Source organism: Netta rufina, assembly GCF_964035555.1.
Source record: "Netta rufina genome assembly, chromosome: 5".
Lineage (NCBI taxonomy): Eukaryota > Metazoa > Chordata > Aves > Anseriformes > Anatidae > Netta > Netta rufina.
This window is the reverse complement of record NC_140128.1, coordinates 61,001,247-61,026,354: the sequence shown is the minus strand read 5'-3', so window position 1 is coordinate 61,026,354 and position 25,108 is coordinate 61,001,247. Positions and strand designations below refer to the sequence as shown.

Below are 25,108 nucleotides of genomic sequence, written 5' to 3'. Positions count from 1 at the left end.
AATATCTGAAGGCAGCCCGTTTTGTTTTTAACCAGGATTGCACGAACCCACAAAGGCTCTAAACCAGGCTATCAAATCCTGCCGCATTTGGGTGTTTTAATTAAAATTTAGCTGCCGGGGTGACCCCTGAAAGCCCTTCAGTAGCAGAGGAAAAAAAAAAAAAAAAAACGAGCGGCTGCTCCTTCTGCCGCGCGAGCGCTGGGGACGTTAATATGAAAATATGTAGATGTTAGGAGCACAAATAATTGATGAAGTACACATCCTTTGGGAGCAACACGGTTCAAGTGGCAAATCTCTCTCGTCAAACAATAGACACCCTTCAGAAGGGAGGAAGCCATCTCTATGGTAATGGGGCTCACAGTGCCCTATTGATTGAGTGGAAGAAGACATTATACAATGTCACTTGGGCTGTTACAATTTCATTTGTCGTCTGACCTGAACTTAACCTCTAAAACCTTTCTTTTCTGCCTGCAAACCCACCAGCCGGGCACGGGTGCTGTTTACCAGCGCGGCGGGGCGGGGAGGGGGGATTTCTCCGCGTTTCCCAGCCTCTGCGTACAGTAAATCTCTTCCTTTTAGCCCCTTTATTTTTTGTGCCCGGCGTTTGTTTAAGTGCCGTTCCCCGACTTTAGTCGCCGGTGGGTCAGGACAGTTTATTTTCCCTCTTAGTTATTGCAATTTAGGGCAAGGCTGCGCGTGCGGGATTAGGACCGAACGGCGCTCGGCGCGTTTATCCCTTAACCAGCTCTCTCCTTGCCCAGGTACTCGGTGCTGGGATGCTCCGCGGGGTCGATAAGTAGCAGCCCTGGCTCCTGCTCCGTTCGTTTTTAAGCACGGCTCGTGCTTCTCAAAGCAAAGTTGCGTTGGACCTCAAAAAAAAAAAAAAAAAAAAAGCCCCTTTTGTCAGTAATCCAGACTATCCCCGAACGAGCGCGTTGCTCCTTTTGAATTAGTTATCAAATATGGTTTTCCCCTCCGCGCGGTCTTAAGAAATCGCTTGTAATTATCGTAAAATGGCATTTACAAAGAGTTTGCTCAGGCTGCTTGTAACTGATGCAAATAATTCGTCTCCGCTTTGAAAGACGGGCGAGCGGCATTATGTTTGTAGGGCGCAGCGAGTGCGACTATATGATTGTTTCCTTAAACAAATATTTATTTGTTTTACTGTGGGAGGCAAAGCATAGCAAGTTTACAAAGTAAACCAATTATGTTCTTATAATATGATTGCCAAAGTGTAATTTTCTGCACAGATGATGCGTTCTTTGCATTCTCCGTTGCGGAGAGAAATAGTTTGCTTTTCCCTGCTTTACGTGCAGTTTTTCCACCTTCCATAGCTTGGCTGGTTTGCTCCACGGAACCATACGAAGCTAAATTATTGCAGGTGCAGTGATAGAGTAGGAGGTGGCATTTCCGAAGGACTTGTTGTAATTTTTTCCAGCTTTATTCTGAGTTGCATTTGGGATTTGAAAAGGAGAAAAACGCTGCGTGGAACGGAGCGCCTCGCTTCTCTTCTCTTGCTGTCCTGGGTATCGTGTTAAATTTGGGACCTTTATTGCGTTAAATTTGGGACCTTTATGATACATATACAAAATAGAATATATCTAGCACATCACTGCCCCCCCAAACCAGTCCGTAAGCAACAAGCTGGGGCTGTGTATGAGCCGTAGCCTGCTCTTCTCCCCCCCTAACACAGAGGAGCGGTGGAGATGTGTTTGGTGGAATGACAGCGGTGTTTTGGAAGCGGCACCTCGCCGTCCTGAGCCTCCTTGCTCTGGCATTGCCATTCCTGGAGCTCCCACGGGAAGGACTGGGTGTTTAGGAGGACGTGGCTCTTCCCAGAGGGAGCTCGTGGCTGAACGGAGGAAAAACCCCGCGTGGAAGTCGCCAGCCACCCTGCAGCCAGCGTTGTGCTCCCCTAAAACCGGTGCTGGAAAAAGTTTCCTGCTGCCCGTGGGGAACTCCTCGGCATCCTTGGGATCCACCGGGGTGCTGCATGGGTTGTCACCGGCGGCTTGACTCGCTCTCTGGGCAGGCTTTGGGGGATTGCAGGGGTGTCGGTGCCGTTCCTCGGGCAGAGCGACCCCAGAGCATCCTCTGCAGGGACTCGGGCAGCTCGAAACGCCGCGGGAAGGGGATTACAGAGCAGGGCTGTGGGTGTTCATCGAGGGGGGAAAGCCTCGAGCACGCTCCGCTGCCCCCTTGGCCGTCGGCGAAGCGTGGGGAAATGGGAACTCAGGGCTTTGGGGAGCGAGGAATCTACTTAAGGGGCGTGTTTGGATTTTCCCGATTCCAGATTATTTTAGATTATTGCCATTGTAGCAAAACGCAGTTTTGAAAGGAGCTCTGCGCGCGTAACAAGTAGTTACCAAGTTTTAGGAGGGAGAGAAGAATGGAAGGTACCGCGGCGTTAATTTGCTTTTAGACCAATATCTAGCGTGACCCCTGGCTAATTGATCGTATGTTTTTCTCCTCTCGTAGCCCTAAGAAAACGGCGTGGAGTTCAGCCTGTTCGAAGCCATTAGCAAAGCTGTTAATTTGCATTTTGCTCTAAAGTACGCACATTCGGCTGAAATAACCGCTTCGTTTTGAAGAGGGGGGGAGAGAAAAAGCAGGGCAAAAACTCTTTTTTTTTTTTTTTTTAAAGACTGAAGAGTCTTTTCTGACAGCTAGTCAGAGTTAGAATTAGTTCAAGGAAATGTTAATAATGCACTGCCTGGCTTAATCCCTTTGATATCACCAGGTATCCTCCTGTTCATGGGTTAATTGCTTTAAAAGCGGAGGCAATATTCCGAGCGGTGGGCCGCTTCACCTTTTCACAGCTGTTACCATTGAGTGACAACTAAATCCCATGTGTAAGATGAGGAAGAGCTCAATCTCCAATTGGGAGAAAATTTATGTAAACCGCAATCCCTTCAGAATGTGCGGAAGTCACAGACTTTCTTGATTTACTCTGCTTTTCCCAGAAAGCTCTATTGTTCACTTCCCTAAGTCCCATCAACCCTTTGTAGCGGAATATCACAGCGGCAGCAGATAGCTTGAAATATATAAATGCTATCATAGCTCTGATTAATAGCGGCGCTTATGAGTCAAGTCTGATAACAGAGCAGCTCTCCACTCAATTTCAGATACCGCTAATGGAATCTGTCTCCTGCAATTGTAATGTGAGAAGGCCTAATTTGCCATGGAGCTTGGAGCTGTCACCAGCCGGGGATTGTGGGGTCAGATGGGAGCTGCCAGGTTTGTGCCCCGCAGCTTGTATCTCGCGCTTTGAATAGCGCAGCCCCCTGCCTGCCAGGGAGCTGATAGCCCGCCGGGGGGTTTATGCCACCCCGCACAATAGCGGAGGGCTGCATGGGCTGACTTGGTAATTGTGAAGCCAGCTCCAGTTTTTTTTTTTTCTATTTTTTTTCTTTTTTTTTTTTTTTTTAATTTTTTTTTTTTTTTGCCGCAGCTACCGCGGCTGCATAATTTCTAATAAGGGGTTTTAACAAATGTCAGATTAGGAAAAGTTTCTGCAATTACAAAAAAAACTTATAAAACATTTAAATTGCTAAAGCCGGTTCCTACTGAGAGGGTTTTTTTTTTTTCTTTTTCTTTTTTTATTCTTTTTGGCTGCTGGAAGCAGGCACCGTTTATTATGAGCGCCCGGGATGAAGCCTACCTATTTTCTAAGGATTTCTGAGTTTGTGAATCGAGCCTAACTCAACTACCCTTTCTGGTAAAAAAGACACGGGGAGAGAAGTTTCCTCCTGGATTTGGTGGCTGGAAGCACAGTTGTTTGCAGCTTGCCTTGCTAGGAAGTGCTGAGCACTCAGCGGGGCATTTCCTAAATGCATTTATCTCGGTGTTACCGTACAGAGCCACGGTGCTGGTGTCCTTGCCTCAAGCCCCCACTCCAGGAGGCCCTGTGCGATGGGGTGCCGGGAGGAGCTGGGTCCCCATAGCCAAAATCCCCGCTGGATCAATGCTCCTTAGCCAATTCTGATCGTCCCCTTTTTTTTAATTTGTGGCTTTCTTGCCTGTTTGGGTGTTAATATCTTCTGACGGCCACGAAGACTCAAGCGGGATGGGCGAGCCACGCCGAGCTCCTCACAGCCTCCTCCTCCTCCAGTGCTGGGGATGAAGGCTGCGGGCATGGTTTAAGTGCCCGTGGAGCCCCCCAAGGTGCCCGAGGCAGCAGGAAAGCTGGGTCCCTGCTCCCTGCTGTCTCCCACTGGCTCTTCGGTGCTGGGAGCAGGAGGAACCAGCTTTGGGCAATGAGTGCTTGTGGCTAAGAGGCAGTGAACCCATAGGGAATGGGGCTTGGGGGGTAATTATCATCTCTTTGGTCCTCAACTTGTGTTTGGTCTTGGTTTTCTTTTTAAAAAGTAGTTCTATTTCAGCACCAATGCACAGACACACTCAGGAGAAGTCAGGTGAAAGGTCTTCGAAGTCCCTTCCTTCTTTAATCTGCATCAAAAAAGTATTTTTTTTTAATAAACCAAACAAGTGAAACCACTTAAAAAAATTTGAAATATTAAACCTGTAATGCTCTGGTCTATTATACCATGAAATAAACATATTCAAATGATATACCTTTGCTACAGCAGTGCAGAGGCAGAAGTTGCTGGTGATGCACCTGCAGCCTGTGCAAGTGCCACGGGAGCACTAACAGCATGGTCATCCACTGCAGGCACAGGGGGAAATGAAATGGAAAAAAAAATTAATTCATTGGAGCAGGTGTTTAAAAGCAGGAGAGTTGTTTCTCGAGTCACTAATTTTTTTATTTAAAAAAAAAAAAAAAGATTTTGCTACCTCTAAAGTTTCAGAGGAAAAAGAAGGAAGAAATAATCAGCTTATTTTACTAGGTACAGATAGGTGTTTCCAGTGTTTAATGCGTTAGCTTCAAAGATACAACAAGCTTTGGTTAGCTGGCTTTTCTTCTGTATGAACTCAGTACACTGAAGATTGCATTTTACTAAAACATTTCAGTTAGGCTTCAGTTCTCATCCCTCTATAGCTTTATCCAAATCATTTAATAACTTCCTGCAAATTATGAAATACAAAATGTCAGCTTTTATTTTCTAAATTAAAAAATAAAAATGCCGATCAAGTTGATCAGGTTGGTTAAATGCAGATGGATGTAACCCATGCTCTTGGCTAACAAAAAGTTTTATCAAAGTTAGTACAGAGGCTAAATTTCGGATTGCATATTGACATGTTTTAGTGATTAGACACAAATCGGCAGCAAAAAAAAATATTTAAATACCTTATTTGATTTTTCCTTGTTGAATTAACTCTTAACAACAAGCTGCAGCCTAAATACTGCCAACTACAGCAAGTTTGTGCTGCCCGTGCCCTTGGAGTTGAGGCCTGGGCACACGTTCTTTCACTCTGGTGCCTGAACAGGAAAACAAAATAATTTTTCTCGTCTTTTCCTTTTATGTTTAGGGATGTCATGGCAAAATACTTCCCACAAAGGGCTGTGTGACCTCTTCTTGACTGACTGTTCTTGTCCCTCATGAGTGCGTGATAAGATGATGGGAGTTTCTGCCCATGTTCACAGGATTATAGTTAGTCGACTGATAGGAAGGGACCTTCCTCCTGCTTGTATAATTTTATTTTATTTTATTTTATTGTTTTTTTTTGAAGTGCTTCATGTGCTTCGTGCAGGCCTTGCCCCAAACTGATCAGAAATGCAAGTCCCTTGGCTTCTCCTCCAAGTAAGATGAAGGAGGCCAGAAGGCAGGTTGTGTTCAAACTCTCTGCTTCACTTCTTATCAAAGCGGGCCTGACGACGTTAGCTGTAATATCCTTAGGAGAAATGATGGAGGCTTTCCCCATGTTGCATTGGCTGCAAACCTTTTCTTTCATGAGCCAATTTCCATGTGCTGAGGCTGTTCTGAAGGTAGGGTGGTGCTGCCTCAGTGCTTTCCTCTCAGGGACCCAGCCTTCCTCTGCCTAGCCCAAGCGCAGCCTCCTTCCAGCTGGATAGAGCCTTAGAATGGGGTTGTGCCCATGTTTTTCTCTTGTTCCTTGTTCCACAACCTACTCTCTTAACCAGTAAAATGTTCCTGTCTCCAAAGGAGTCGTTGCCTGCTGGCTCCCTGATGTCCTTGATCCCTCTGTTTTTACCAACACATTGTCACCAACAGCTTCTTCCGTGGCAGATTGCAGGGAAGCCTCCTGCTTTGCAAACACTTTCATCCTCTCAGTTTCATGCTTCTCGACTTACGGTCCAGTCCCTGCCCCTTTTCTTTCAGTTCTTCCCTTCTCTATTTCATTCCCATCTTTGGGCCTCTTCCATTCCATTTCGTGTCTTTCTGCCTTACATGACTTAGCATCCACCAGTGTCTCCTCCACCCTGGAGATGTTTTTTGCTCTGCAGTGGGCCTGTGTTGTCTCTGCCTGAGCTGATTGTCACCTCCTTGGACAACTTTTTGAGGGCTCTCTTGGCTCTGCAACAAGAGAGGGGCAGCACAGTGCCACACCGTGCTGGAGGAGCCCAAGGGGCTACCAGGAGGTGGTTGTAATGGTGTGGGGAGGTCCAATTTTGGTCACGTTAGCCCAGCCTCAAGGCAGACCTGACTTAATTCAGGCCCAGCATCGTGTATCAGAGTCATGTGGGATTCATTTCTGCCAGTGCTGCTGTGTACTGTGAGCTGCTGCTTTGAGTAGACCTGCGTGAGGTGTTATTTTCTGCTGGTCAGGCCTTCATCCTCGTCTGGGGTTACCTGGTCTTATCAATCCCATTTCTCTGAATCAGCAGAGTTGTAAGTGCATCATTGCCATCTGGAAAAAACTTTGGTTCTCCAGCCTGCGTTTGCCAAACTGCATTTGCCAGATGCTGTTGTGATGATCTCAAAGAATTCAGCCTCTTCCTATTTTATTTTTTTTAAAGCACTTGCTATACTTGTAGGAGCTCAGTGCTCCATACACACAACACGCTTTCACACGGGAGGCTTAGCAGGCTGGCTTTCCTGAGGGTTTCCCAGGCAGTGCCAGCTCTTTTTAAGAAAAGACCTGTGGATGTGCCCAGTGCTGGATCCCAACCCTGTGCAGCTTGGCGGCTGGACGGGGAGCAGAGCTGCCCCCTGCCCACACAGCCAGGATAAGTCTTTAAGTTTGGGGTTGAGTAGCTTTTGCTTAATCCCCATTTCCTAAAACTTGAAGCGCAGGTTTGAGACTTTTTATCGAGAGGGCAGGCGCTCCTTAAGCTCATTTGAACTCTGGTAAGGCGCTCGAGTCTTTTCTGGGGAAGACAAGAAGACTTGGTAAACGATCAGGAGTTGTGCCTAGTAAGCTGCTTTTCATCCCAAGGAGTTTGGGGAAGTTGTTTTACCTTTTCTGCTTTATTTCGCTGCAAGAATTTCAGAGGGATTTACAAATTTTATTTCTTTCTGAGTAAAACTCAGTGCTGTTTAAAGGAGAAGGAAGACCTGTTGTGTTTCCCACCTCTCCTGGAGGTGATGGAGATGCTGAGCTGGCTTGGTAACAAAGCCAACGGAGCAGCATCAGTGCTCGTGAACACCTTCTCAATGAGGTTGTGCGACTTTGGGATACTGCTGGTAGAAAACCTGTAATAATTAACACCTTTAATCACCTGCGAGTTTGCTGAAGATTTTAAGCAATGCCAAAAACACTTTTATAGGGATTTCTGTATCACAGTACGTGGCTTTTATTTTGCTGAGTGCCTCGTGTAGTGAGCGACAGGTCTTCTCTTGGAGATTTTCGTGCTCAATGCCTAGACCTCTGTTGACGAAGCTCAAGCACTGGAAGAGTCCACCATGGTGGTGAGGCATTAGGGAGCACCCGGGAGATGTGGTGGGGCATGGGGTTCATCAGTAGTCACTTTAATTTGCAATTAATTCTGCAGTTAATGGAGCAGCAGGGTGGCTTTCCCCAGGCCACTTGGGGTGTCCGATGTCAGGAGGAGGAGTGGAGATCTGGTCATCCCACGCCATTATTTCCGTCCAGTCCTTCCCATCAACAATGCCTCCCATTTTTAATGGGTTAAAATGTCCAATTCTAGCTGCACAGGTCCTCCTGTGACATCTACAGAAATGTGCTGGCTTTTCAGTGTACTGAGAGAGCTTAGGTTGTTTCAGGAAAGCGGGAAGAAAAGTGTAACCAAGGAGAGGAGCCCTTGCTCAAGAGTGCTGTGCCAGCACCTCCCTCATCTGTGTGAAGGGGCTGTAGGTGTTGTTGACTTGTTCTCCATTTATCTCAGTTGTGTCCCATGAGGAACCCCATAAGCAAGTCCCGTGTGGGCGCCCAAGTCTCTGACTGACCGGTTGTGGTGCCCTGCGTGGTGTTCCTCAGGGCGACATCCCACGGGGGAGACCTCCCAAACCACCACGCTTCGAAAAAAAAAACAAAAACAAAAAAAAAAACAAAAGCAGAGCCAGAGCTGCCCTTAACACATCCAGAAGGGCAGAGCTATTATGGCAGAGCAGGTGCAATGGGTTTCCTGGGCTAAATCCCACCTCGTGGGCTCCCTGCCGATTTGGGAAGGCGGCTGCGTTGGGTGCCGTAGTCCATCCAGCTGGGGACAGCCCTCGTTTTCCCCTCTCCCTGGCTCTGGTGGGCATCTCTCCATCCCGGGGCTGGGGGCACTGCAATCCTCACCCACCCCTGAGACACTCAAACGTTCCCCCCGGGAAAGCTCTGCTAATGCTGTCCGTCGTGAATAGCTCTAATCCACTCTTTATGCAGGGGCTCCATGAATTTAAGGCTGCACCGCTGCTCGCGTGTCCTCCAGCGGAGAGCATCCCGTTAGAGGCATGACTCTCTGGCTCGGCGTACCGTGACCCGCTGTGTCATTGCTCATCAAGGTTTCTGAACTGAATTGAATACTCTTTAAGTGTTTTTTTTTTGCGGTGTTTCAGGAGAAAAAGGCAGCCTGGCTCGCCAGCCGGTTGGTATTCAGCGCCTTGCGAATACACGGGACGGCTTGAGGTGCGCCCTCCCTAATTGCAATTCTCTGCAAGGAAATTATTAGGAAGATATTAACCATATAATGTTTTGGGAGGATGCTGGGTAGCAGTCAAAATTTCTGCTGCTACAGTATGTTTAAAAAAAAAAAAAAAAAAAAAGGACAATAAAGTAGGCTTTTTTGTTGGAAAAGAAGATTTCATGTTATCTGTGTTTGCAGGCTTTCTGGCTCATATGCTGGAGGAATCCTTGCTGCGGGGGTGTTTTCATTTTCTCGTCTAACATGGCAGTGGTCCATCACGGCGGAGGTTTTTAGCTTAAACAATCTGTTTGTGGGGCTGCTTATGGCTCTTACCGTGCATTTTGAGGAGGCATCCACTGCAAAAGAGAGATCAAAGGTAAAACATCTCAAGGAAAGTGAATAGTTCTTTTTTTTTTTTTTCAATTAGTCATCACGTGTCTGTTTAATTTCCTGTTCATTTAGTATTGATTTAGTTTACTTTACGTAGGAAAGGCCAGATTTGGGGACTGGGTTCAGCACCTGTGCTTGGTGGTGTTGATCCCTGACCTGCCTGGACTCAGAAGTGCCAAAATTTAAGGATCTGTGTGCGTTCCTTAAGGGTTGAGGTGGGATGTGCTGGATCTGCTTTGGCTTTTTGTTGTTTTACACACACGGGATAGAAGAGGAAAAAGCAAAATCATTCTCATCTAAACATTTCAGTGCAAAGTTTAATTTTCTGCATCAAAGACTCAAACCAGGCTGTCGGTGTTTGAGGGTTTGTTGTCAGAACTGTGATGTTCCCGAGGGCAAATAGATGCATCATACAGGAAAATTCATCAACTCAGAAACCCAGGTTTCTAATGAAACATGGAAACGACCAAATTTTCAATCAGTTCTGTGCAGTTCAATGTATATTCTCCTGAAATTAAATGTGTCCCTAAAATAATGCCACTATTAAATACAGAGACATTGAATTTCATGCCGTGTTCTCTACTTTGTAAACGGACTCGGCAGTCAAAAGGTGTTCTTGCTCACTGGCCTTGTTCTTTCTACTTTTATTTGCCTGAACACCTGATCTCCTCTCTTCTTACAGACTTGCCTGCTGTGACTCCTCTAAGTTGTGTGAATAAAAGGATTTTTGTCAGGCTAGCCTGGAATTTCAGGAGCACACAGAGGTAGTTTACTCAGCTTGGCAAATTCTCAAATAACGTGTTTTATCACTGGCTTATGGAGGCCTTGTTTCATCATCGGGCTTTTGTATTTTCTGGTCACTTCTGCCCCAAGACCCTGGGCTCCACAAAGATGGAGCTGGGGCATTTTCCGACCTGCTCCTGTGGTTGCTGTGCTCAATTTCCATTTGGATTTTCAGGTGAGGTTTTCAGGAGCAGTCAGTGAGCTTGTTTCCATGCTCTGGGTGGCCAGCATCACACGCCTCAAAGAGGCCAGACTACAGTGAATTGGCGACACTTTTTGTAAATCTGACTTTGTCTTTCAGACATTTTCAGGAGCTTGCTTGGTTCACCAATGTACTGGAAAAATTATTCAGGTGGTCCTGAGTCCTGCAGGGCAGCTCTGAAGCCCACAAAGTTTTTCTGAAGTTCTGGCAGGTGTTCCTGGGACAAAGCAGCATCCAGTGTTGAACGCCGATTAAAAACTACATTATGATCCCATTGCCATGCCAAGGCAAGTGTTTGCACCTCACACACTTCATTGTCACCAGTGACTGAAATTAGCAGGGGCAATGATCTGGTGACTGATGGGTGGTCAGCTCCTGTCCAACGATGTCTGTGGGACCCTGGTGGCTTTTTGCCCGTTGAGGAGTGTGGACAGAGTGTGGCTCCAGGGTGTGACATGGACCACGTGGCCAGTGATGGAGAAGGAGGAGAAAGATTGAGCATGAGAAATGCCCTGCACCATGCTGCAGAGTCTGGATATGTTACCATTTTTTTATCAGAAAACTCTTTCAGAGATGCTCAGAAAGGATCTCAGACCACTGAGTGATGCTGCATTCAATTCCGTTGGCTTAGCAAGTTTGTGTGGCCCTGACTTTAGCCCACTGTGCCTGCAAAAGAGTCAAAAATCATTCCTGTTATGTAAAATAATGTCTCTGTACATAAAAGTGGCATTATTTTTTTTTGTGGCATAAAACTAATCTGAAGTAACCTGTGTGTCTGTGTTACAATCGACCAGTGCTCACTGATGTGCTTTGCCTTCTCTAAGCGTGCTGTGGGCTGCGCTGAAGCTGCTTTGGCATCTGGGTGTTTTTGCAGGTGATAAAGAGTAACTGTGAGGTTTTGGTGTTCTCCCTTTCAGATCTCTAGACTCGGTGCCTTTTGCTGCGGGCTCAGCCTGTGCAACCAGCACACGATAGTGCTCTATGTGGCTTGTGTCGTGCCCTGGGTTCTCTCCCGGCTGCTCAGGAAGACGGTACGTATTTTGCTGACCCATGCCTCTGTTTTAGCTTGTTTTAAGGCCGTTAATAATTCTTCTTTTCCAACCATTTGTTTATATGTTGATGTACGAACCGTGTTAGTAGGAATTCTGTCCAAACTCATCAGTCAACCACCTGAATTTACAGCCCATCGCAGTGTAGGGGCTTTGCTCACACCAGCAACCTGCCCGTGGCTCCTGGCACAGGAGCTCAGTGCCCTGGCTGCTTGTAAGTGCCCAGTACACAGCCACAAGGCCAATACTCTGAGCTAAAACTCCTCGGTGTGCAGGAGCTAAGTGTGTTCAGTGCAGGTACCTACCTGTTGGTGGGACGCCACGGGCGTGAGCAGCCTCTCCTGGCTGGTGGCACTGCTTTTTGCATGGCTGGGGATGAGTTTTTGTGTGTTGATTCCCTGGTGGGACCACAAAACCCACTTCTGCTTGTTGCACATCATCTCATGATTGGTGTCAATAGTTGAAGACGTAGCCACAGTAGGTAACATGGCAGGAAGGGTGCTGCAGGTGCTGATCTCTAGGAGGACTCCCCTTCAGCACCTCCCTGGGACTTACAAGGCTTGTTGGCCGCCAGCTCTGATGCTGCCAGGGCTTGTGAGTCCTACAGGAGGTCATCTTTTGGGGAGAGCACCTGGCTTCTGCCAGCTGGAACAAAGACCAAAGCAAGGTTGACCTTCAGCGAAACTACAAGCACCGGAGCTGGTCGAATATCACAATCACAGAATGGTTGAGGTTGGAAGGGAGAGCTAGAGGTCATCTGATCCAACCCTCCACCTAGAAATATGTCCCTTTCATCTAGCAGAGATCCTTTCTCAGGATGTCCCTCACTTTACACCTCCTTATTAAGCTTGTTAATTGTATAAGAAGGTGAGAAGACGTCTTGGCACATCTGGCTCAGGAAGGTGATGTGCATCCATCTGGATGAAGCCCCCGGTGATGTCCAGGTGCCCTGCAATGCTTTTGTCACCTGTAGGTGGTCTTCTGCAAGTGGCTGTGTTGGGCTGGATGCTGACGTGTTGCAGAAGCTCTGCTTTGCTCTGAAAAGGGCTGCACATCTTGGATGGGATGCACAGCTCAGAGCTGAGCCTAGAGTGAAACCCATCAGCTGCAATAGGGGCAGCTCAGACAAGCTTGGTCCAAGAGGTCAGCATCTCCAGCAAAAGCCTTCCTGACCTCATATTTCCCTTAACAAAATGATGGAAGTGCATTTGTGATCTTTAAACAGAGTTTTTTTCACAACCAGGGAGGCCTGGAGAGACATCTGTGATTTCCAGCAGGGAGAATGCTGTGCCAATATGGCATCACTGGGAAACACCCTACCTAGACACCAGCCCAGTAGACCCTGCTGCAGAACACCACCTAAAAAGAGGTTAATCGATCAAAAATGGTGGCTTTCAGTGAAACCAACAAAAAAGAGCCAGGCTTCTAAAGGAATTTTTGACCGGCGACGTTACCGAGCTACTTTCTCTGCTCTGTAGGTCGTCGCTCTGAATGGGCTCTCTTCCACATCACCCCAAATTCTGAAGGGAGTGCTTTGATTGGCAGGATGGTGCCTGATGAGAAAGCAAGCGTGCAATATTCCGGGGTGGGATTTTCCAAAGCACTTAAAGGAGTTAGGCACACAAGTCCCTTTGAAAGTCTTGTCTTCCTGACCCCTTAGGCAGTCTTGAAAATCCCACCCCAAAAGTTGGCCTATCCAATTTAGCCAGCGTAATCACGATAAAGTAAATGGCAAAACCGACTCCTGATGATGGTGGTGATGCGTGTAGTTGTACTAGAGCAGCATTTTTTTTTTTTTTTTTTTGCCAGATGGAATACCAGCCAACTCTTAATCGCTGCAAAGTGGGTTATCTCAGCCTTGCAGTGCTTCAGCCATCTATGCATGTCATGCCATGATTTAAATGTGAAAGATGCAATGAGTATGATACTCATGAGTCCTAGCTAATATTATTTGCTTCACTTAAATTTCACCCTGCCATGCAAAGGAGATCAGTTTGATGCAGTTTCCTAGTAATCCACAAAATCGTAAGGTTTAACATAGCATTTTGTAGGGACTTACTATAAATTGAGAGATCAGCTCTGTGTAAATATATTTGATGTTTTTTCTTTATCTGTTCTTGAAGTTCCAGCACGATTAAACTAAAATAAACATTGTTATGCAATATGACATATTTTGGTGCAGGAATTGTCCCTAGGCCATTTGCTGAAGTTGGGTTTATGCTTCTTGGCTGGTTTGCTGCCTTATCTCTATCTGCCGGCTTCGTCCTACCTCAATCGAGCCCGTTGGACATGGGGAGACCAGACGACTTTTCAAGGATTTTTGACCCACTTTCTCAGGGAGGAATATGGGACGTTCAGTCTGGTAAATACGGGTCATTTTCTAAACGTCTTTCTTTTGAGATACGCAGTAGCAGGAGCTTTCTGTTCATGACATTAAATAGTTTGGCTAAGAAATTGAAAATGATTTATTTTTTAAATGTTTATTTCTGATTTTGACCTTTTGATCTGTCGGAGTTTCTGGGTATGGATCAGATGGCTGATGTCTTAGTGGTGTGAGCTGTATTATTTACTGGACACCATACAGATGTCTCATATTTTAAAAAGCCCAAAGAGAAAGCCTTGCTAGAGGGAAATAGTGACATCAATTTTGTGTTTTTCTTGTTTTAAGACAAATAATTGTCTTTTTTATTATTTATTTTATTTTAAATAGCTATTTAAAGAGGTTGCAAGCAGTTTTCATTGCTTTACCTTTAAAAGAGATTCCTCTAACTTACTTCCTAGTTATATTTTATTGAAATATTTTATTGACATTGAGTATTTTATCAAAATGAGTGGTAGGTTTGGGGGATCTCCGAATCCTCTGCTCTGGATAATTCTGCCTGCTTTGTGCTCTTGCAAAGGGAGGGAGGTGTGATGTGATTCTGTAGGGTGTAGGGTTTGCATCTCTCTCCTCCAGCCCTAAATTAGATGTTTGGCTCTAGCCACCCAAAGAAAGCAACGCCCAGCACCCCTTCTTTCCATCCTGCTTCAGAGATTTCAGTGCGGAGGGCTGGGAGAAGAGAAAGAGGTCTGATTTATGTATCTTGTCACTCCTTGGGGTCCTCAGCATCCTCAGAAATGAAGTCCTGTGCCTGCAGCAGCTGCCTCCAGCTGGTGACACACCACGAGCACCCCATTGCCTTTCCAGGGAAGGCTGCTACAGCCATCCCTGAGAGCCGTGTGGCTGTAGCATGCGAGGCAAAAGATTTGATAAATCCAAATCAAATCCTTCCAAAACTCCTCCAGAGGTAACATCCACCCTCTGAAGGGCTTCGGAGACTTCCCCTGTTGTCCTGTTCCCAGCTGTCTCCCAAGAATTAGGTTCTGCTGGGCATGCAAATCCCTTAACTCCTGTCTCCATCAGATGTGATGAATTCAAGTTGATGTTCAGGCGGCTTAGGGCTGGACCATGTGTAATCCTGCCCCGTAAATCACATTTACGATGAACTGGTCTGAAGCTGGAGCAGTAAATGCAGCAAAATCCAAGCGTTTGGTCCCGATGCCAGCTGGGCTAATGCCAGAGCCCTGCCTGGATGGACAGACAGGTCCTAGGGAGGGGCTTTGCTTTGTTTCAGGGGCAAGCAGGGTCAAAAAAAACAAAACAGGGTGTCTGTGCTGGGGAGAGAGCATTTCCCCGCAGAGATCACAGCAGCAAGTGTGATGCCTGCTGGGGGTAGTGGGCTTGCACCCTGCTGGGATTTTTGGTGCCAAACCACAGAAACCTCCCCCTCTAAGGTGAGGATCAGAAATGTCATCTCTGGCAAGGAAACCATCGTGGCTGCCATCAGCATCCAGCAAGGTGAGGCTTTGCAGGAGACAGAAAGCCAGGACATGGGAAGCAGGAGGTGGTTGGAGTACCACAGCATGGGAGCTGTCTCTCCATCTTCTGACACTTCAATTAAAAAATATATAAATAAATTCAAGTGACTATTCAATTTTTATTGAGATTAAATACTCCTTCCAGACCTCCTGGATCCACTTTCCCTTATATCTGGTAGTCACCACTTTTCCAGCAAGCACCTAGGAAGGATTTCCTCATCTCCACCACGCACCACTTGTTTCCCAGGCTTGTGCCACGGAGCGCAGGTCTCTGCAATGAAAAAAAATCTCATATATCTGTACAGATCTGTGAGTGCAGAGGGGCCATGAGCAAGGCTGGTAAGCAGGCAGGAATTGAGGCCCATGTGCTTTTCTCTTTGTTTAAGCAATTCCTGTTCCCTGTGCCCACTCTGTGGCACCACCTGAAGGGGTTTTGGAGGAGCCCTGTATGCTGGGGGCTCTGCAAACTGAAAATGAAAAGCCTTTTCCTTGCCCCAGTGACACATTAGTCAGCGTGTGGGCTTCTCATGGATTCTCTTTCTTTTTAATCCAGGCCAAGTCGGAGACTGGATCCAGTATGAGAGAGATGCTGGTGTGAGTAAAATCCTGAGTGTGCCTTGCAGTGGGGAGAAACCTGTCACCACCGCTGTGCTCTCAGCCCAGGTGGCTCTTCTCCTGCCTGTGCTCTCCTTCCAAAGCAGGGGCTGTGCATGTCCAGCACCAGGACAGTGCATGTCTGTCTGTCCTCCTATTGAGGGAACAGTGCTTGATCCCCTCCCCAGCAATTTTTTTCATCCAAAATCCTGGCATGTAAACCCAGCTTGTTCCCACTCCTGGTAGATTTAATCCCAGCAGCACAGGGATGCGTTACGCTGTCCTTCTGCCCTGCTCCTTGCTACTCTCAGAGTGTTGGCAGCGATTTTGGGGTGATGCAGATGTGCACTTCATTTCTCCACAGCTCCCAGCTGGCGCAGATGAGGTCGGAGCTCTCCCTCCCTGTCCTCGCCCTGGCACTCGTGGCCTGTCTCAGCGCAGCGCTGCCGTAAGTTGGAGGGGACTCTTTGCTCTGAGCCACTTTTCTTACCGGCTGGGTGTGAGCTTTGGCTGTTTTCTCTGCCTTGTGGTGTGTGGAGCTTCCCTGTGCAGAAATTCCAGCAGTTGTCCTGTTCTGGTTATTGATAAAGAGCAAAATAGCCCTGCACCTGGTTACACTGAGACTTTGTAGACCGCAGGCTTAAAAAGCTTGCAACCCTGATGCTTGTGTGCTTTGGAAAGGTTTCATAAATTGCAAAGGTAAAGACCCAGCAGCTGCTTGAATTAAATTCATTTAGGCATGCAGAGAGACAGTTACCTTCAAGTGCCTACAACTTTTTTCCTACTTTTTGATCATGCCACTAGAGCGCTGTATTATTTTTTATAGGAGAAGGCAACAGAAGTCATCCGTGATCTGGCTCTTCGCTGGAATGCTGTGTGTTTATTCTGTCTTTTTTGCCTGGAGAGCAAATTTGGATGTTACAAAGCCTCTGTTTCTGGGCGTGGTAAGTTTCACTCTGAAAATTGCTCTGGGATGTTAAATTTTGGAAGAAGCCTCCTTCAGGCTTTGTCGGCTGCTGTTGCATCCCCGGCTAATCAGTAACAGGTGGTTGTCTTGGAGCTGCACAGGGTGCGAGCATGCAGCTACATTTTCCGTTTCCTTATAGCTGAGGAAACAGAGATGTGGTCTCTGGGAATTTAGAGGGATGATTTGTATGTAAAAGGAAGGAAAGAAATAAAACAAAAACAAAAAAAACCCTCTGTGTATCTCTGTCTGCTCTTAAACTGTGAGCTTCTCAGCCCAGAGACCATCCTACCCTGAAAACCTGGACCTGCATCCCATGGCAGGAGGTACATGCCCTGCGTTTGTGCCCTAGGTGGAGCGTTTCTGGATGCAGAGCAATGCTGTCGTGGCTGTGCTGGCGGGGCTGGGGCTGCCCATCCTCGTGTCCCTTGCCGGTGCCGTGCTGGAGGGTGGCCGGGCGCTGCCGTGGCTGGAGTGGCTTTCTGCTGTGGCTCTCGTTGGTGCTCAAATTTGGGCAAATTACAGGTAAGGAGTCCCCAGGGCTGTGGGATGCTGTGTGGTTGGGTGCTGCTGGAACCTGCACGAGTCCAGGTGCCCATCAAAGCAGGTCATGGACTTGGGGCGTGGAGTCTGCCCCAGTCCCTTGTCTGAACACCCTCAGAACCACCAAGCACCAACCTCAGGCTGTAAGTTAGGGCTGAAGGAAGAAAATGATGTAGATACCTAAGCTTGTTTTGGAGGAAACCCATGAATCTGTGCATTATTGCCTAATGCTTACAGAACTGATTTATCCCATGCAGTCACCTTCTCATTCCCTTGCAGATTTCCTTCTGCCCAGGACTTTTTCTTACTTTTTTTTCCCTCTTTGAGTTAGATCTGTATTGTAGGGCTTCCTAATTCCATAACCACACTGAAGGTTCTGCTGTGGTCTGGGTACAAACCAGAATAGTAGTAGGGGTGCTCAGGTAGAGGCTGATGACCTGGTGAAGGGTACGGTGCACGGACAGGAGAGCATCCTGCTCTTGAGTGTACGTGCTAGTGTGCATGCACATGATGGAGTACCAAAAGGGATCTCATCTCAAGTAATGTAAATCTCCTTCTACCTGGTGCTACAAGAACATGGCTACTTATTGCTTAATTAACAGCAATAAAAGGGTAAGGAGGATTTCTAATATTTAGAGCCATTGTTGTAGTGGCAATTCCAGCTCCAACTAGTAAGTCTTTAGGTTTAGCCCAGGAAAAAGTCAGAATGACGGTGAATGCATGCAATGATTGTGTATTTTGGCAAAAATGTCATGACATGCCTCTGGTGATGGTGTCTGAGGCACTGTAGTCTTAAATGCTTCATTTTTATATCTTTTTTTTTTTTTTTTCTGTAAATGGAGATGATGATTTTCAGCAGGATCTGACCACATGAAGGGCTTCACCTGTGGATGCCAAATGCATAAAGTTATTCTGAAGATGAGCAAAGCCATGCAGATGCCTAGTTGTAAGATGCTGTTTCTCATCTGTTTTCTTAAGCACCTGTGATCAGAGCACCAATTATATTGTTGACAACTTTGCGAGAAACCTGCTGTCCTCTATGCCGATGGGTGCAGTGGTCTTGCTTAGAGGAGATTTACCCGGGAACGCCCTTCGTTACCTTCATTATTGTGAAGGAGTGAGGCCAGATGTCACCTTAGTGGACCAGGAGGTACGTTCAGAAACTGATATTGAAAGCCATTGCTGAAATGGGAGGTGACCCTTACTGTGTAAATGGAGTCATTGCTCGTACAGAAACCATTTCTACAGCTGCTGGGTGTAAAATGGATGAAAACTGCTTCTTGTTCTAACTGTGGTAATGTTTTTGGTGATAGATGATGACTTATGAATGGTATTTACCCAAGCTGGCAAAGCATTTACCCGGTGTCTCTTTTCCTGGGAACCGCTGGAATCCTGTGGAAGGAGTGTTACCCGATGGGACACGAACTTTTAATCTCCATCGTTTCCTCAAAGTAAATAAACAGTAAGCATTTCTTTCGTATGTAACAGCTTTCCTAAAATCTTCAACCCTTTTTTCTTGAAATTGTTTATGGAACAGCCTGGTACTGCATCCTAAAGACCAATTTTCTCTGCTGACTTCCTCCCTGGTGGTGAGATTATTTTTACAATTAAAGCAAGTATCTCTGCAGAAGTAACTCCATCCAGATATAACATTCAATATTGTTGAACAATATTATATCTTGTTGAGCAAGATAAAATATTCTTGTTGTATTGAGGTAGGTTTAGATTTTAGGAAGGAAAAATAAGGTGATTGGCAGAGAATATTTACAATTTTTGTTTTGATTTCACCAACAATTCATCACAAAAAAAAAAAAAAGAAACATTCCTATATACTCAAAATGATGATAGTTGGAGAGCAAATGACTGCAGCTTCTCCTTGGTGAGCGTTGTGGCCAAGTGATTAGCATAGAATGAATGTATTCCACGAATAATCATCGTATAAAAATAGCTTAGTAAGAGTGGAGAAAGGATTAGATACTCACATGAATAAGAATAGCATCTGCATTTAGACTAGCTGGGTTGAGCCTTGTGAGTGTGGGTAGGCAGAAGAGCACGGGCAAGTGCCATCAGGAAGAAATGGGCTTCTCCTACTGCTTCTGGCACGTGTGTGAGGTCCAGCAGAGGGGAGAGAGGACATCTCCCTTGGGGTATCTCCTGTGCTGGCTGCACAGATGTGCAATACTGGATGGGGTCCTTATTTGCAGCGTGGGATCTGTTTTGCAGCTGGACCTGGAGACGTGCACCTTCCGACGTGAGATGGTTTGGGTGGGTGTCTGTGCCCCAGAAAATGTGTGGCTTAAGTCCTGCCCGTTGCAGCGATGTGGGGTGGGTGGCTTGCTTGAGCATGCGGGGTTGCCCAAGGTCTGTGGCGTGGCTTCACAATTCCCCTCTGTGTGTTTTTTTTTGGCAGTAAGGAAGTGTTTGTCTGCATAGGTCTTCATGAAGGGGACTCCACCTGGAGAAGGAGTTACTCTCTTTGGCCGTGGGGTACTTGTGAAAAGTTGGTTCCTTCTGATGCTGTCTTTGACCCAGGAGAGTGGATTCGTCTCACAAAGAATCTCTATAACTGGACTGAAGACTATGGGAGGTAAGAGGCAGAGGACCCTGTACCTTCCTGCTCGTTATTCTTCTGCCAGCAGTATAACCACATCAGTGTTAGAGAAACTAAACATGAACCGTAATCATAATGTTTTGTGTTTTGGAACATAAAATAAATCTGCTTGTGATATTTTTGCTAGAGTTAGAATAAAGAGGACATTTCTAGTGAATTATAAGGTCCAATCCTTATTTAAAGCTTGATTGGGAGCCAAAAAACACTGAGAACGTGGGACATCTAAAGCTTTAAATGTCACGGACTGAGCTGTGATGGATGGTAAAAACCATCTCTCACTTCGTGCCTAGCTGGGATGCTGTGAAACAACCAATTTGAGCACCAGAGGCTCCCCTGGTGCAGAGAGAGGAATAAAGTTTTATGAATGACTGAGCATCAGCTCAGTTCTCTGCTGTCACAGAGCCATAGGCTTCATGAGAGGTTTTCTTCTGCCTGGGAGGTCTGTAGCTGCTTGGGTTAGAAGGACTGATTGTGTGATGGGCTAAACACAGTGACGTGGATCTGATGGCTGGATTTTATTTTAATTTTCAATTTTAGTTTCAAGCCCTCTTCCTGGGAAGCTGTCGCCAACGAGGAGATGTGGCAAGCCAGGTGATGCTCCTTTGCTCCCCTCCAACAGCCTGTGGGCAATGCCAGCTCCTTGGCGTGGAAACACACACCAAAGTGGGCAGCTTGATGGTGCATGGCCTTGTTGGATCTAAACGAGCCAAGCTTCAGGAGGAAAAGATGGGCCAAATGAGATGAAGGGTGTATTGCCTCTGGCAAGCAATGGTTTTGTTCACCTGAAGGCTCTGCTCAAAGTATCTTGGAGGAACAGAGGTAGTTCACACACACCGTGGAAAGAAATTGCAGTGGTGTTACTGATTTGAAAAAAGCTTGTGTGCTGTCCCGTACAATTAAAGGGCTTTATGGATGCACTGAAGATGTGTGTAATCATGAGATGTGAGCTGGTTATGTTAAGCAGTTTGTATAATGGACCTTTTTCTTGTTCTCCTAGGATGAAAACGGCTTTCTTTATATTTGACCTTGCAGAAACTGCCAGTGTGACTGCAGAAATGAAATCGCAGCTTTACACGTTGGCATACACTGTAAGTCATGTATTTTGCTACGAATGCTCCCTGCAGTCTTCATCCTTTTTTATTGTTTTTAATTTCTTGACTACATGGGAATATCACGGTGTATCTGTAGAGGTGGGTTGTCCTGTAATCTGTATTCTCTCTCATCCATCCAAACCAGGAGCGTAGCAGATTCAAAGAGATTTGTTCAGGGATATTATCCGTTCCTGCTTGCCCTCTCGGTCAGGGAAGATGCCAAAAGCTAACCAGTTGACACCCTCCTTTTGCTATAATTATGTTGTCTGTGCTGGGCTCCAAACCCATGCCAAGAGATTGTCTGTCCTGAAGTCCCCTCTATGCACTTGTCCTCTCTGTCATTACACAGTCATGCATCTGAGCCAGCAAGTGTAAAATCCGACAGTCTTCTCACTGCAAATTAATTCTGCTGCATTTCACAGCAAAGAATGACATACGTAAGCTGGTGGAGGTATCTCTATAAATATTGTACTGCCAGAGATGCCAGCAGATGCATAAAACGATCAGTGTGTGTCAGCAGAGAGGAGGAGTGTTTTATACCCCAGCAAACAGCCTACAAATAGTTTCCTTTAAACGTTTGCCTATTATGTTGTGATTTTTGCTGTTCTGTTCTGCAGTGTTGTCAGCATTGTGCCTGATGTTGAGCTTGTGAATATTGCCACTCAAAAGACTGCTCAAGTCCTGTTGAAGATGTCCTTATTTCTTGAAATATTGAGTAAATGTTTTTCCAGAGGCAGCAGTGAAATCTTTTTCCCCAGCCCAGTGTAACCCTTCTCCTGGGGAAGGGCATAATGTGCCCGGGGGTTATTTCGGTCATCTGTAATGTTTCTAAACATACAGCTGCTCCACAAAAGGAACTGATTCAGCTCCCAGTTGGATTTTGGATTCATTCTGTCACACATCACACAGCAAACACAGAGTGAGGTTTCAGAAATCCTCTGACTCTGGGAGTAGACATCTAAATAGCATCTGTTCCTTTATGGACAGTTTTGAAGCACTGTTAAAAGCTGTTGGTCCCCTTTGTTTGATTAATTTGCCCTTTTTTTTCCTCCCTGTAACAGTCATACAAAGAAATTGTCAACTCTCATCCAAATCATCCGGTGAACTGGCACAAAAACTACGCGATAGCCTGCGAGAGGATGTTGCGTCTCCACCAGGTGGACGTGGATCCCGAGGTGCTGCTCTCTGAAACTGTTAAACATTTCCTCCTGTACACCGAGAGAGCAGAAGACGATCCCCAGCGGCAGGATATCCTGCAGGCTGTGAAACACCTGAAGAAGGAGCTGCAGGGGCTGAGGAAAATGAAAGCTGATCTGAAGAGGCGAGCTGGATAGCGCCTGTTCCCCCCCGCCTCGCGCCTTCTAAAGCACTGAGATGTTTGAAGTTAGGAGCAAAAATTTGAGTTGGGCATCGACTACTTATAAAAGGCAGCAGAAAGAGCAGTAAAGAGGACATCAAGCAGGCTTGCCACTGCAGGAACGTACTGTTATTTGTTCTTTGATGGCCGTTGCCAAATGAACAGTTTGTATTGTTTTCTATGGGGAAGAAAGCTCATCACTAAATAAAATGCTGGCTTTCAAAGGAGAGTTTCCTTCTAAAGGAAACCCGTGAATCTCTAGTACTGTGGAGAGATTTTAATTTTGTTTATGAATACAGCATCCTTTATAGATGCAAAAAGTGTTTTTAGCTTTTTAATGTTTCTTCTGTCATTGAGCAAAGAGGCTTGTACAGACATTTTTCTTTAGTCTGTGCATTTTTATGGTCACAAGGCAGTGCAGTTAGGTAGGTTTCCATCAGGAGAAGTGTGTGGCCTTTGTGGGGGTGTGACCAGGTGCTGTTTCAGATATGCTCCATGCCCTGACTGTGCCTCTACCATGGGGTGCTGCAGACATGACCCACTGGGGACACATGCAGCAGCTGGCATGGGATGATGGGTGAAACAAATCCAGTTCTTCCTGCCTGGCTTTGCAGGGAGGGTTATTTTCATTACATTGGGGTTTTATGCTGTGTTAGACTTCGTGGGACAAGTTTTGCTATAGCAGGTGATCTGTGTTTTTCTTTACAGACCACTGTAGGCAGCACCATGGCATCTCCTAAAGACACCTTGGTGTTGACATCCCTCCTGCTTTTCAACATACCTCAAATGCCATATAACTCAGGTACCAAGAGCTCAGCTACTTATTTTCCCAAAAATGACATAAAATAGCTTGTCTTTCAAAATGGAGATGATTCTTTAAAAGGCTTAAAAAAGACACCAAGCTCTGGTGGAAATGCGCGTTTGTCAAAATTTTCGTACTTTGCTCTGCCATTCTCTGAAATCTCGGTGCAGTGGTGTTAGGGGAGAGAAATTGCTGACAGTCCAGGACTGCATTTGGGTTAGGAAACTTTTCAGAGAAGGAAGGACTTCCATAAGGATCATGTTATCGAGCAGGATGTGCAAGCAAGATGTGCATGGGAGCGAGAGGTGCTGCACGGGGATGCTCTGTTGCAGGACTCAGTTTCTACTTCTGAGTGCTGTGTTTGTGCTCTCTGCTGTGCGTGCATGTAGGTGCAGATTTAGGCTCATGCGGTTACTAATCCTAATAGATCCCTTTAAGAGTAGATGACTTTTTTTGTTGGCCCTCTACCTCATTGTAGGAAAACTTGAGCACTTTTCATTGAGTGCTGTATGTATAAAAACCAAGCTGCTGTCTAGGATTCTTGTATTTTTCTTCATTTTTCTCCCTTTCATTCTGATTTATTTTCACAGGGTGATTTCCATAGCAGTTCTCCCCTGTTCTCCTATAAACAATTCCTGTCCAAACAGTGGATGAGAAATGAGCAATAAAAAAAAATAAAACTCTGGGTTGCAAAGCCACAAAGCAGAGGGGAGAGTGAAGAAGAGCGGCGCAGGGCTGTCATTTTAACTCTTTGTGTTGCAATTGACTACATTTCAGGTCGACTGTGCCTCACTTAAATCTCTTCCTTTTTGTCAATTCCTGCAGAAGTGTTTGTACAGAGGGAGAGAACATCATACATTCCTCCATGCAGCTTTCTCAGGGCTGGCTTTCTTCTCACTTCTCAAAATCAGCCCTTCAGTCTAGCAGAAAAGCATTAGGAATCCAATTTTTGAATGCTTTTGTTACCTGCATTATTGAAAATCCTTTCAAGCAAATATATTGAGCCAAGGGTTTTCTTTATCTTGATTAGATGCCCCTCCTCAGCTGCATAGTCTTGAAATAATTGGAAGCTTTTGTGGATTCCACTATCTGCTCGGGAGAAAAGAGGGGCTCTACAAAGGTATCTAAGCCTGCAGTCTGTTTCAAGTAACGTATCGTGGCACATTGTAATAAGCAGCGACGCAAACTGCGAGCAGAACTTTCCCACTAGCAAATGCCTTCCCAGGTATGAACAGCAGTAGGAACAGGATGTTTTTTTAGGGAACAAGACCAGAAACGCTTGCGACTGTGCCATTCACCAGCACTGTGTCTCTATGAGTTGTGTGCGCATGCAACACGGGTGTCTATGCTGGGTGTTCAGCTCGGAGGTATCACCGATGGTCGACTGCAAAGGTGAAAATGTTTAACAGAAGTTAGAAAATTCCTCCTGTGAATCTGTTCAGGATAGATTTGCCTGTGCTCTTAGATGAACCAATTGCATGCATGTTTTTAAGCCTATTCGCTACAAGGCAGTGCTGAGGGATGCTGGCAGAAGTTTAATTTTTATCAGCTCCTCTTAGGTGGCACCCCTAAGTTTATCAAACAAGCAAAGCTGATTTGCTCTTCGTTAGTCTCAGTTGCATGAATTGGTTGCCAAGTAAACAGGATTTTGCATTTTCCTAATTACTTTCATATTTGTGTTTTACCTCTATTTGTTCTCTCGCAGAACTGGTCCTAATAATTAGTCAGACTCCTGCTGCCTAGACCTTAAAAAAAAAAATAAAGGGGGGGGGGAGGAGGGAGACTTCAGAGGTTTTTTCCTCCCTTATAAATTCATTTTTGTTACAAGCATCTTTTATACATATTACTAAAGGGAGTGCACTAAGAAATGCAAATAATAGTTCTTTATTTTATTATGACAGTTAATTAATAGCAACCTGTTTTAATGAA

General features: G+C 45.9%; 1 protein-coding gene across 1 annotated transcript in view; it reads left to right on the top strand.

Moving 5' to 3' along the window:
• Positions 1-22,586, top strand: part of TMEM260 (transmembrane protein 260) — a gene marked incomplete at its 5' end in the record, with an annotated part of 29,187 nt that extends 6,601 nt beyond the window's left edge. Inside the window, 13 exons of the mRNA XM_084287107.1 lie at positions 9,134-9,311; positions 11,228-11,341; positions 13,542-13,721; positions 15,771-15,811; positions 16,176-16,259; positions 16,638-16,755; positions 17,128-17,300; positions 18,297-18,468; positions 18,632-18,780; positions 19,729-19,905; positions 20,467-20,520; positions 20,927-21,017; positions 22,082-22,586. Of these exons, the coding sequence (XP_084143233.1) occupies positions 9,134-9,311; positions 11,228-11,341; positions 13,542-13,721; positions 15,771-15,811; positions 16,176-16,259; positions 16,638-16,755; positions 17,128-17,300; positions 18,297-18,468; positions 18,632-18,780; positions 19,729-19,905; positions 20,467-20,520; positions 20,927-21,017; positions 22,082-22,354 (1,804 nt within the window). The 3' untranslated portion in view covers positions 22,355-22,586. The remainder of the gene's footprint in view (positions 1-9,133; positions 9,312-11,227; positions 11,342-13,541; positions 13,722-15,770; positions 15,812-16,175; positions 16,260-16,637; positions 16,756-17,127; positions 17,301-18,296; positions 18,469-18,631; positions 18,781-19,728; positions 19,906-20,466; positions 20,521-20,926; positions 21,018-22,081) is intronic.
• Between the last annotated feature and the right edge of the window lie 2,522 nt (positions 22,587-25,108).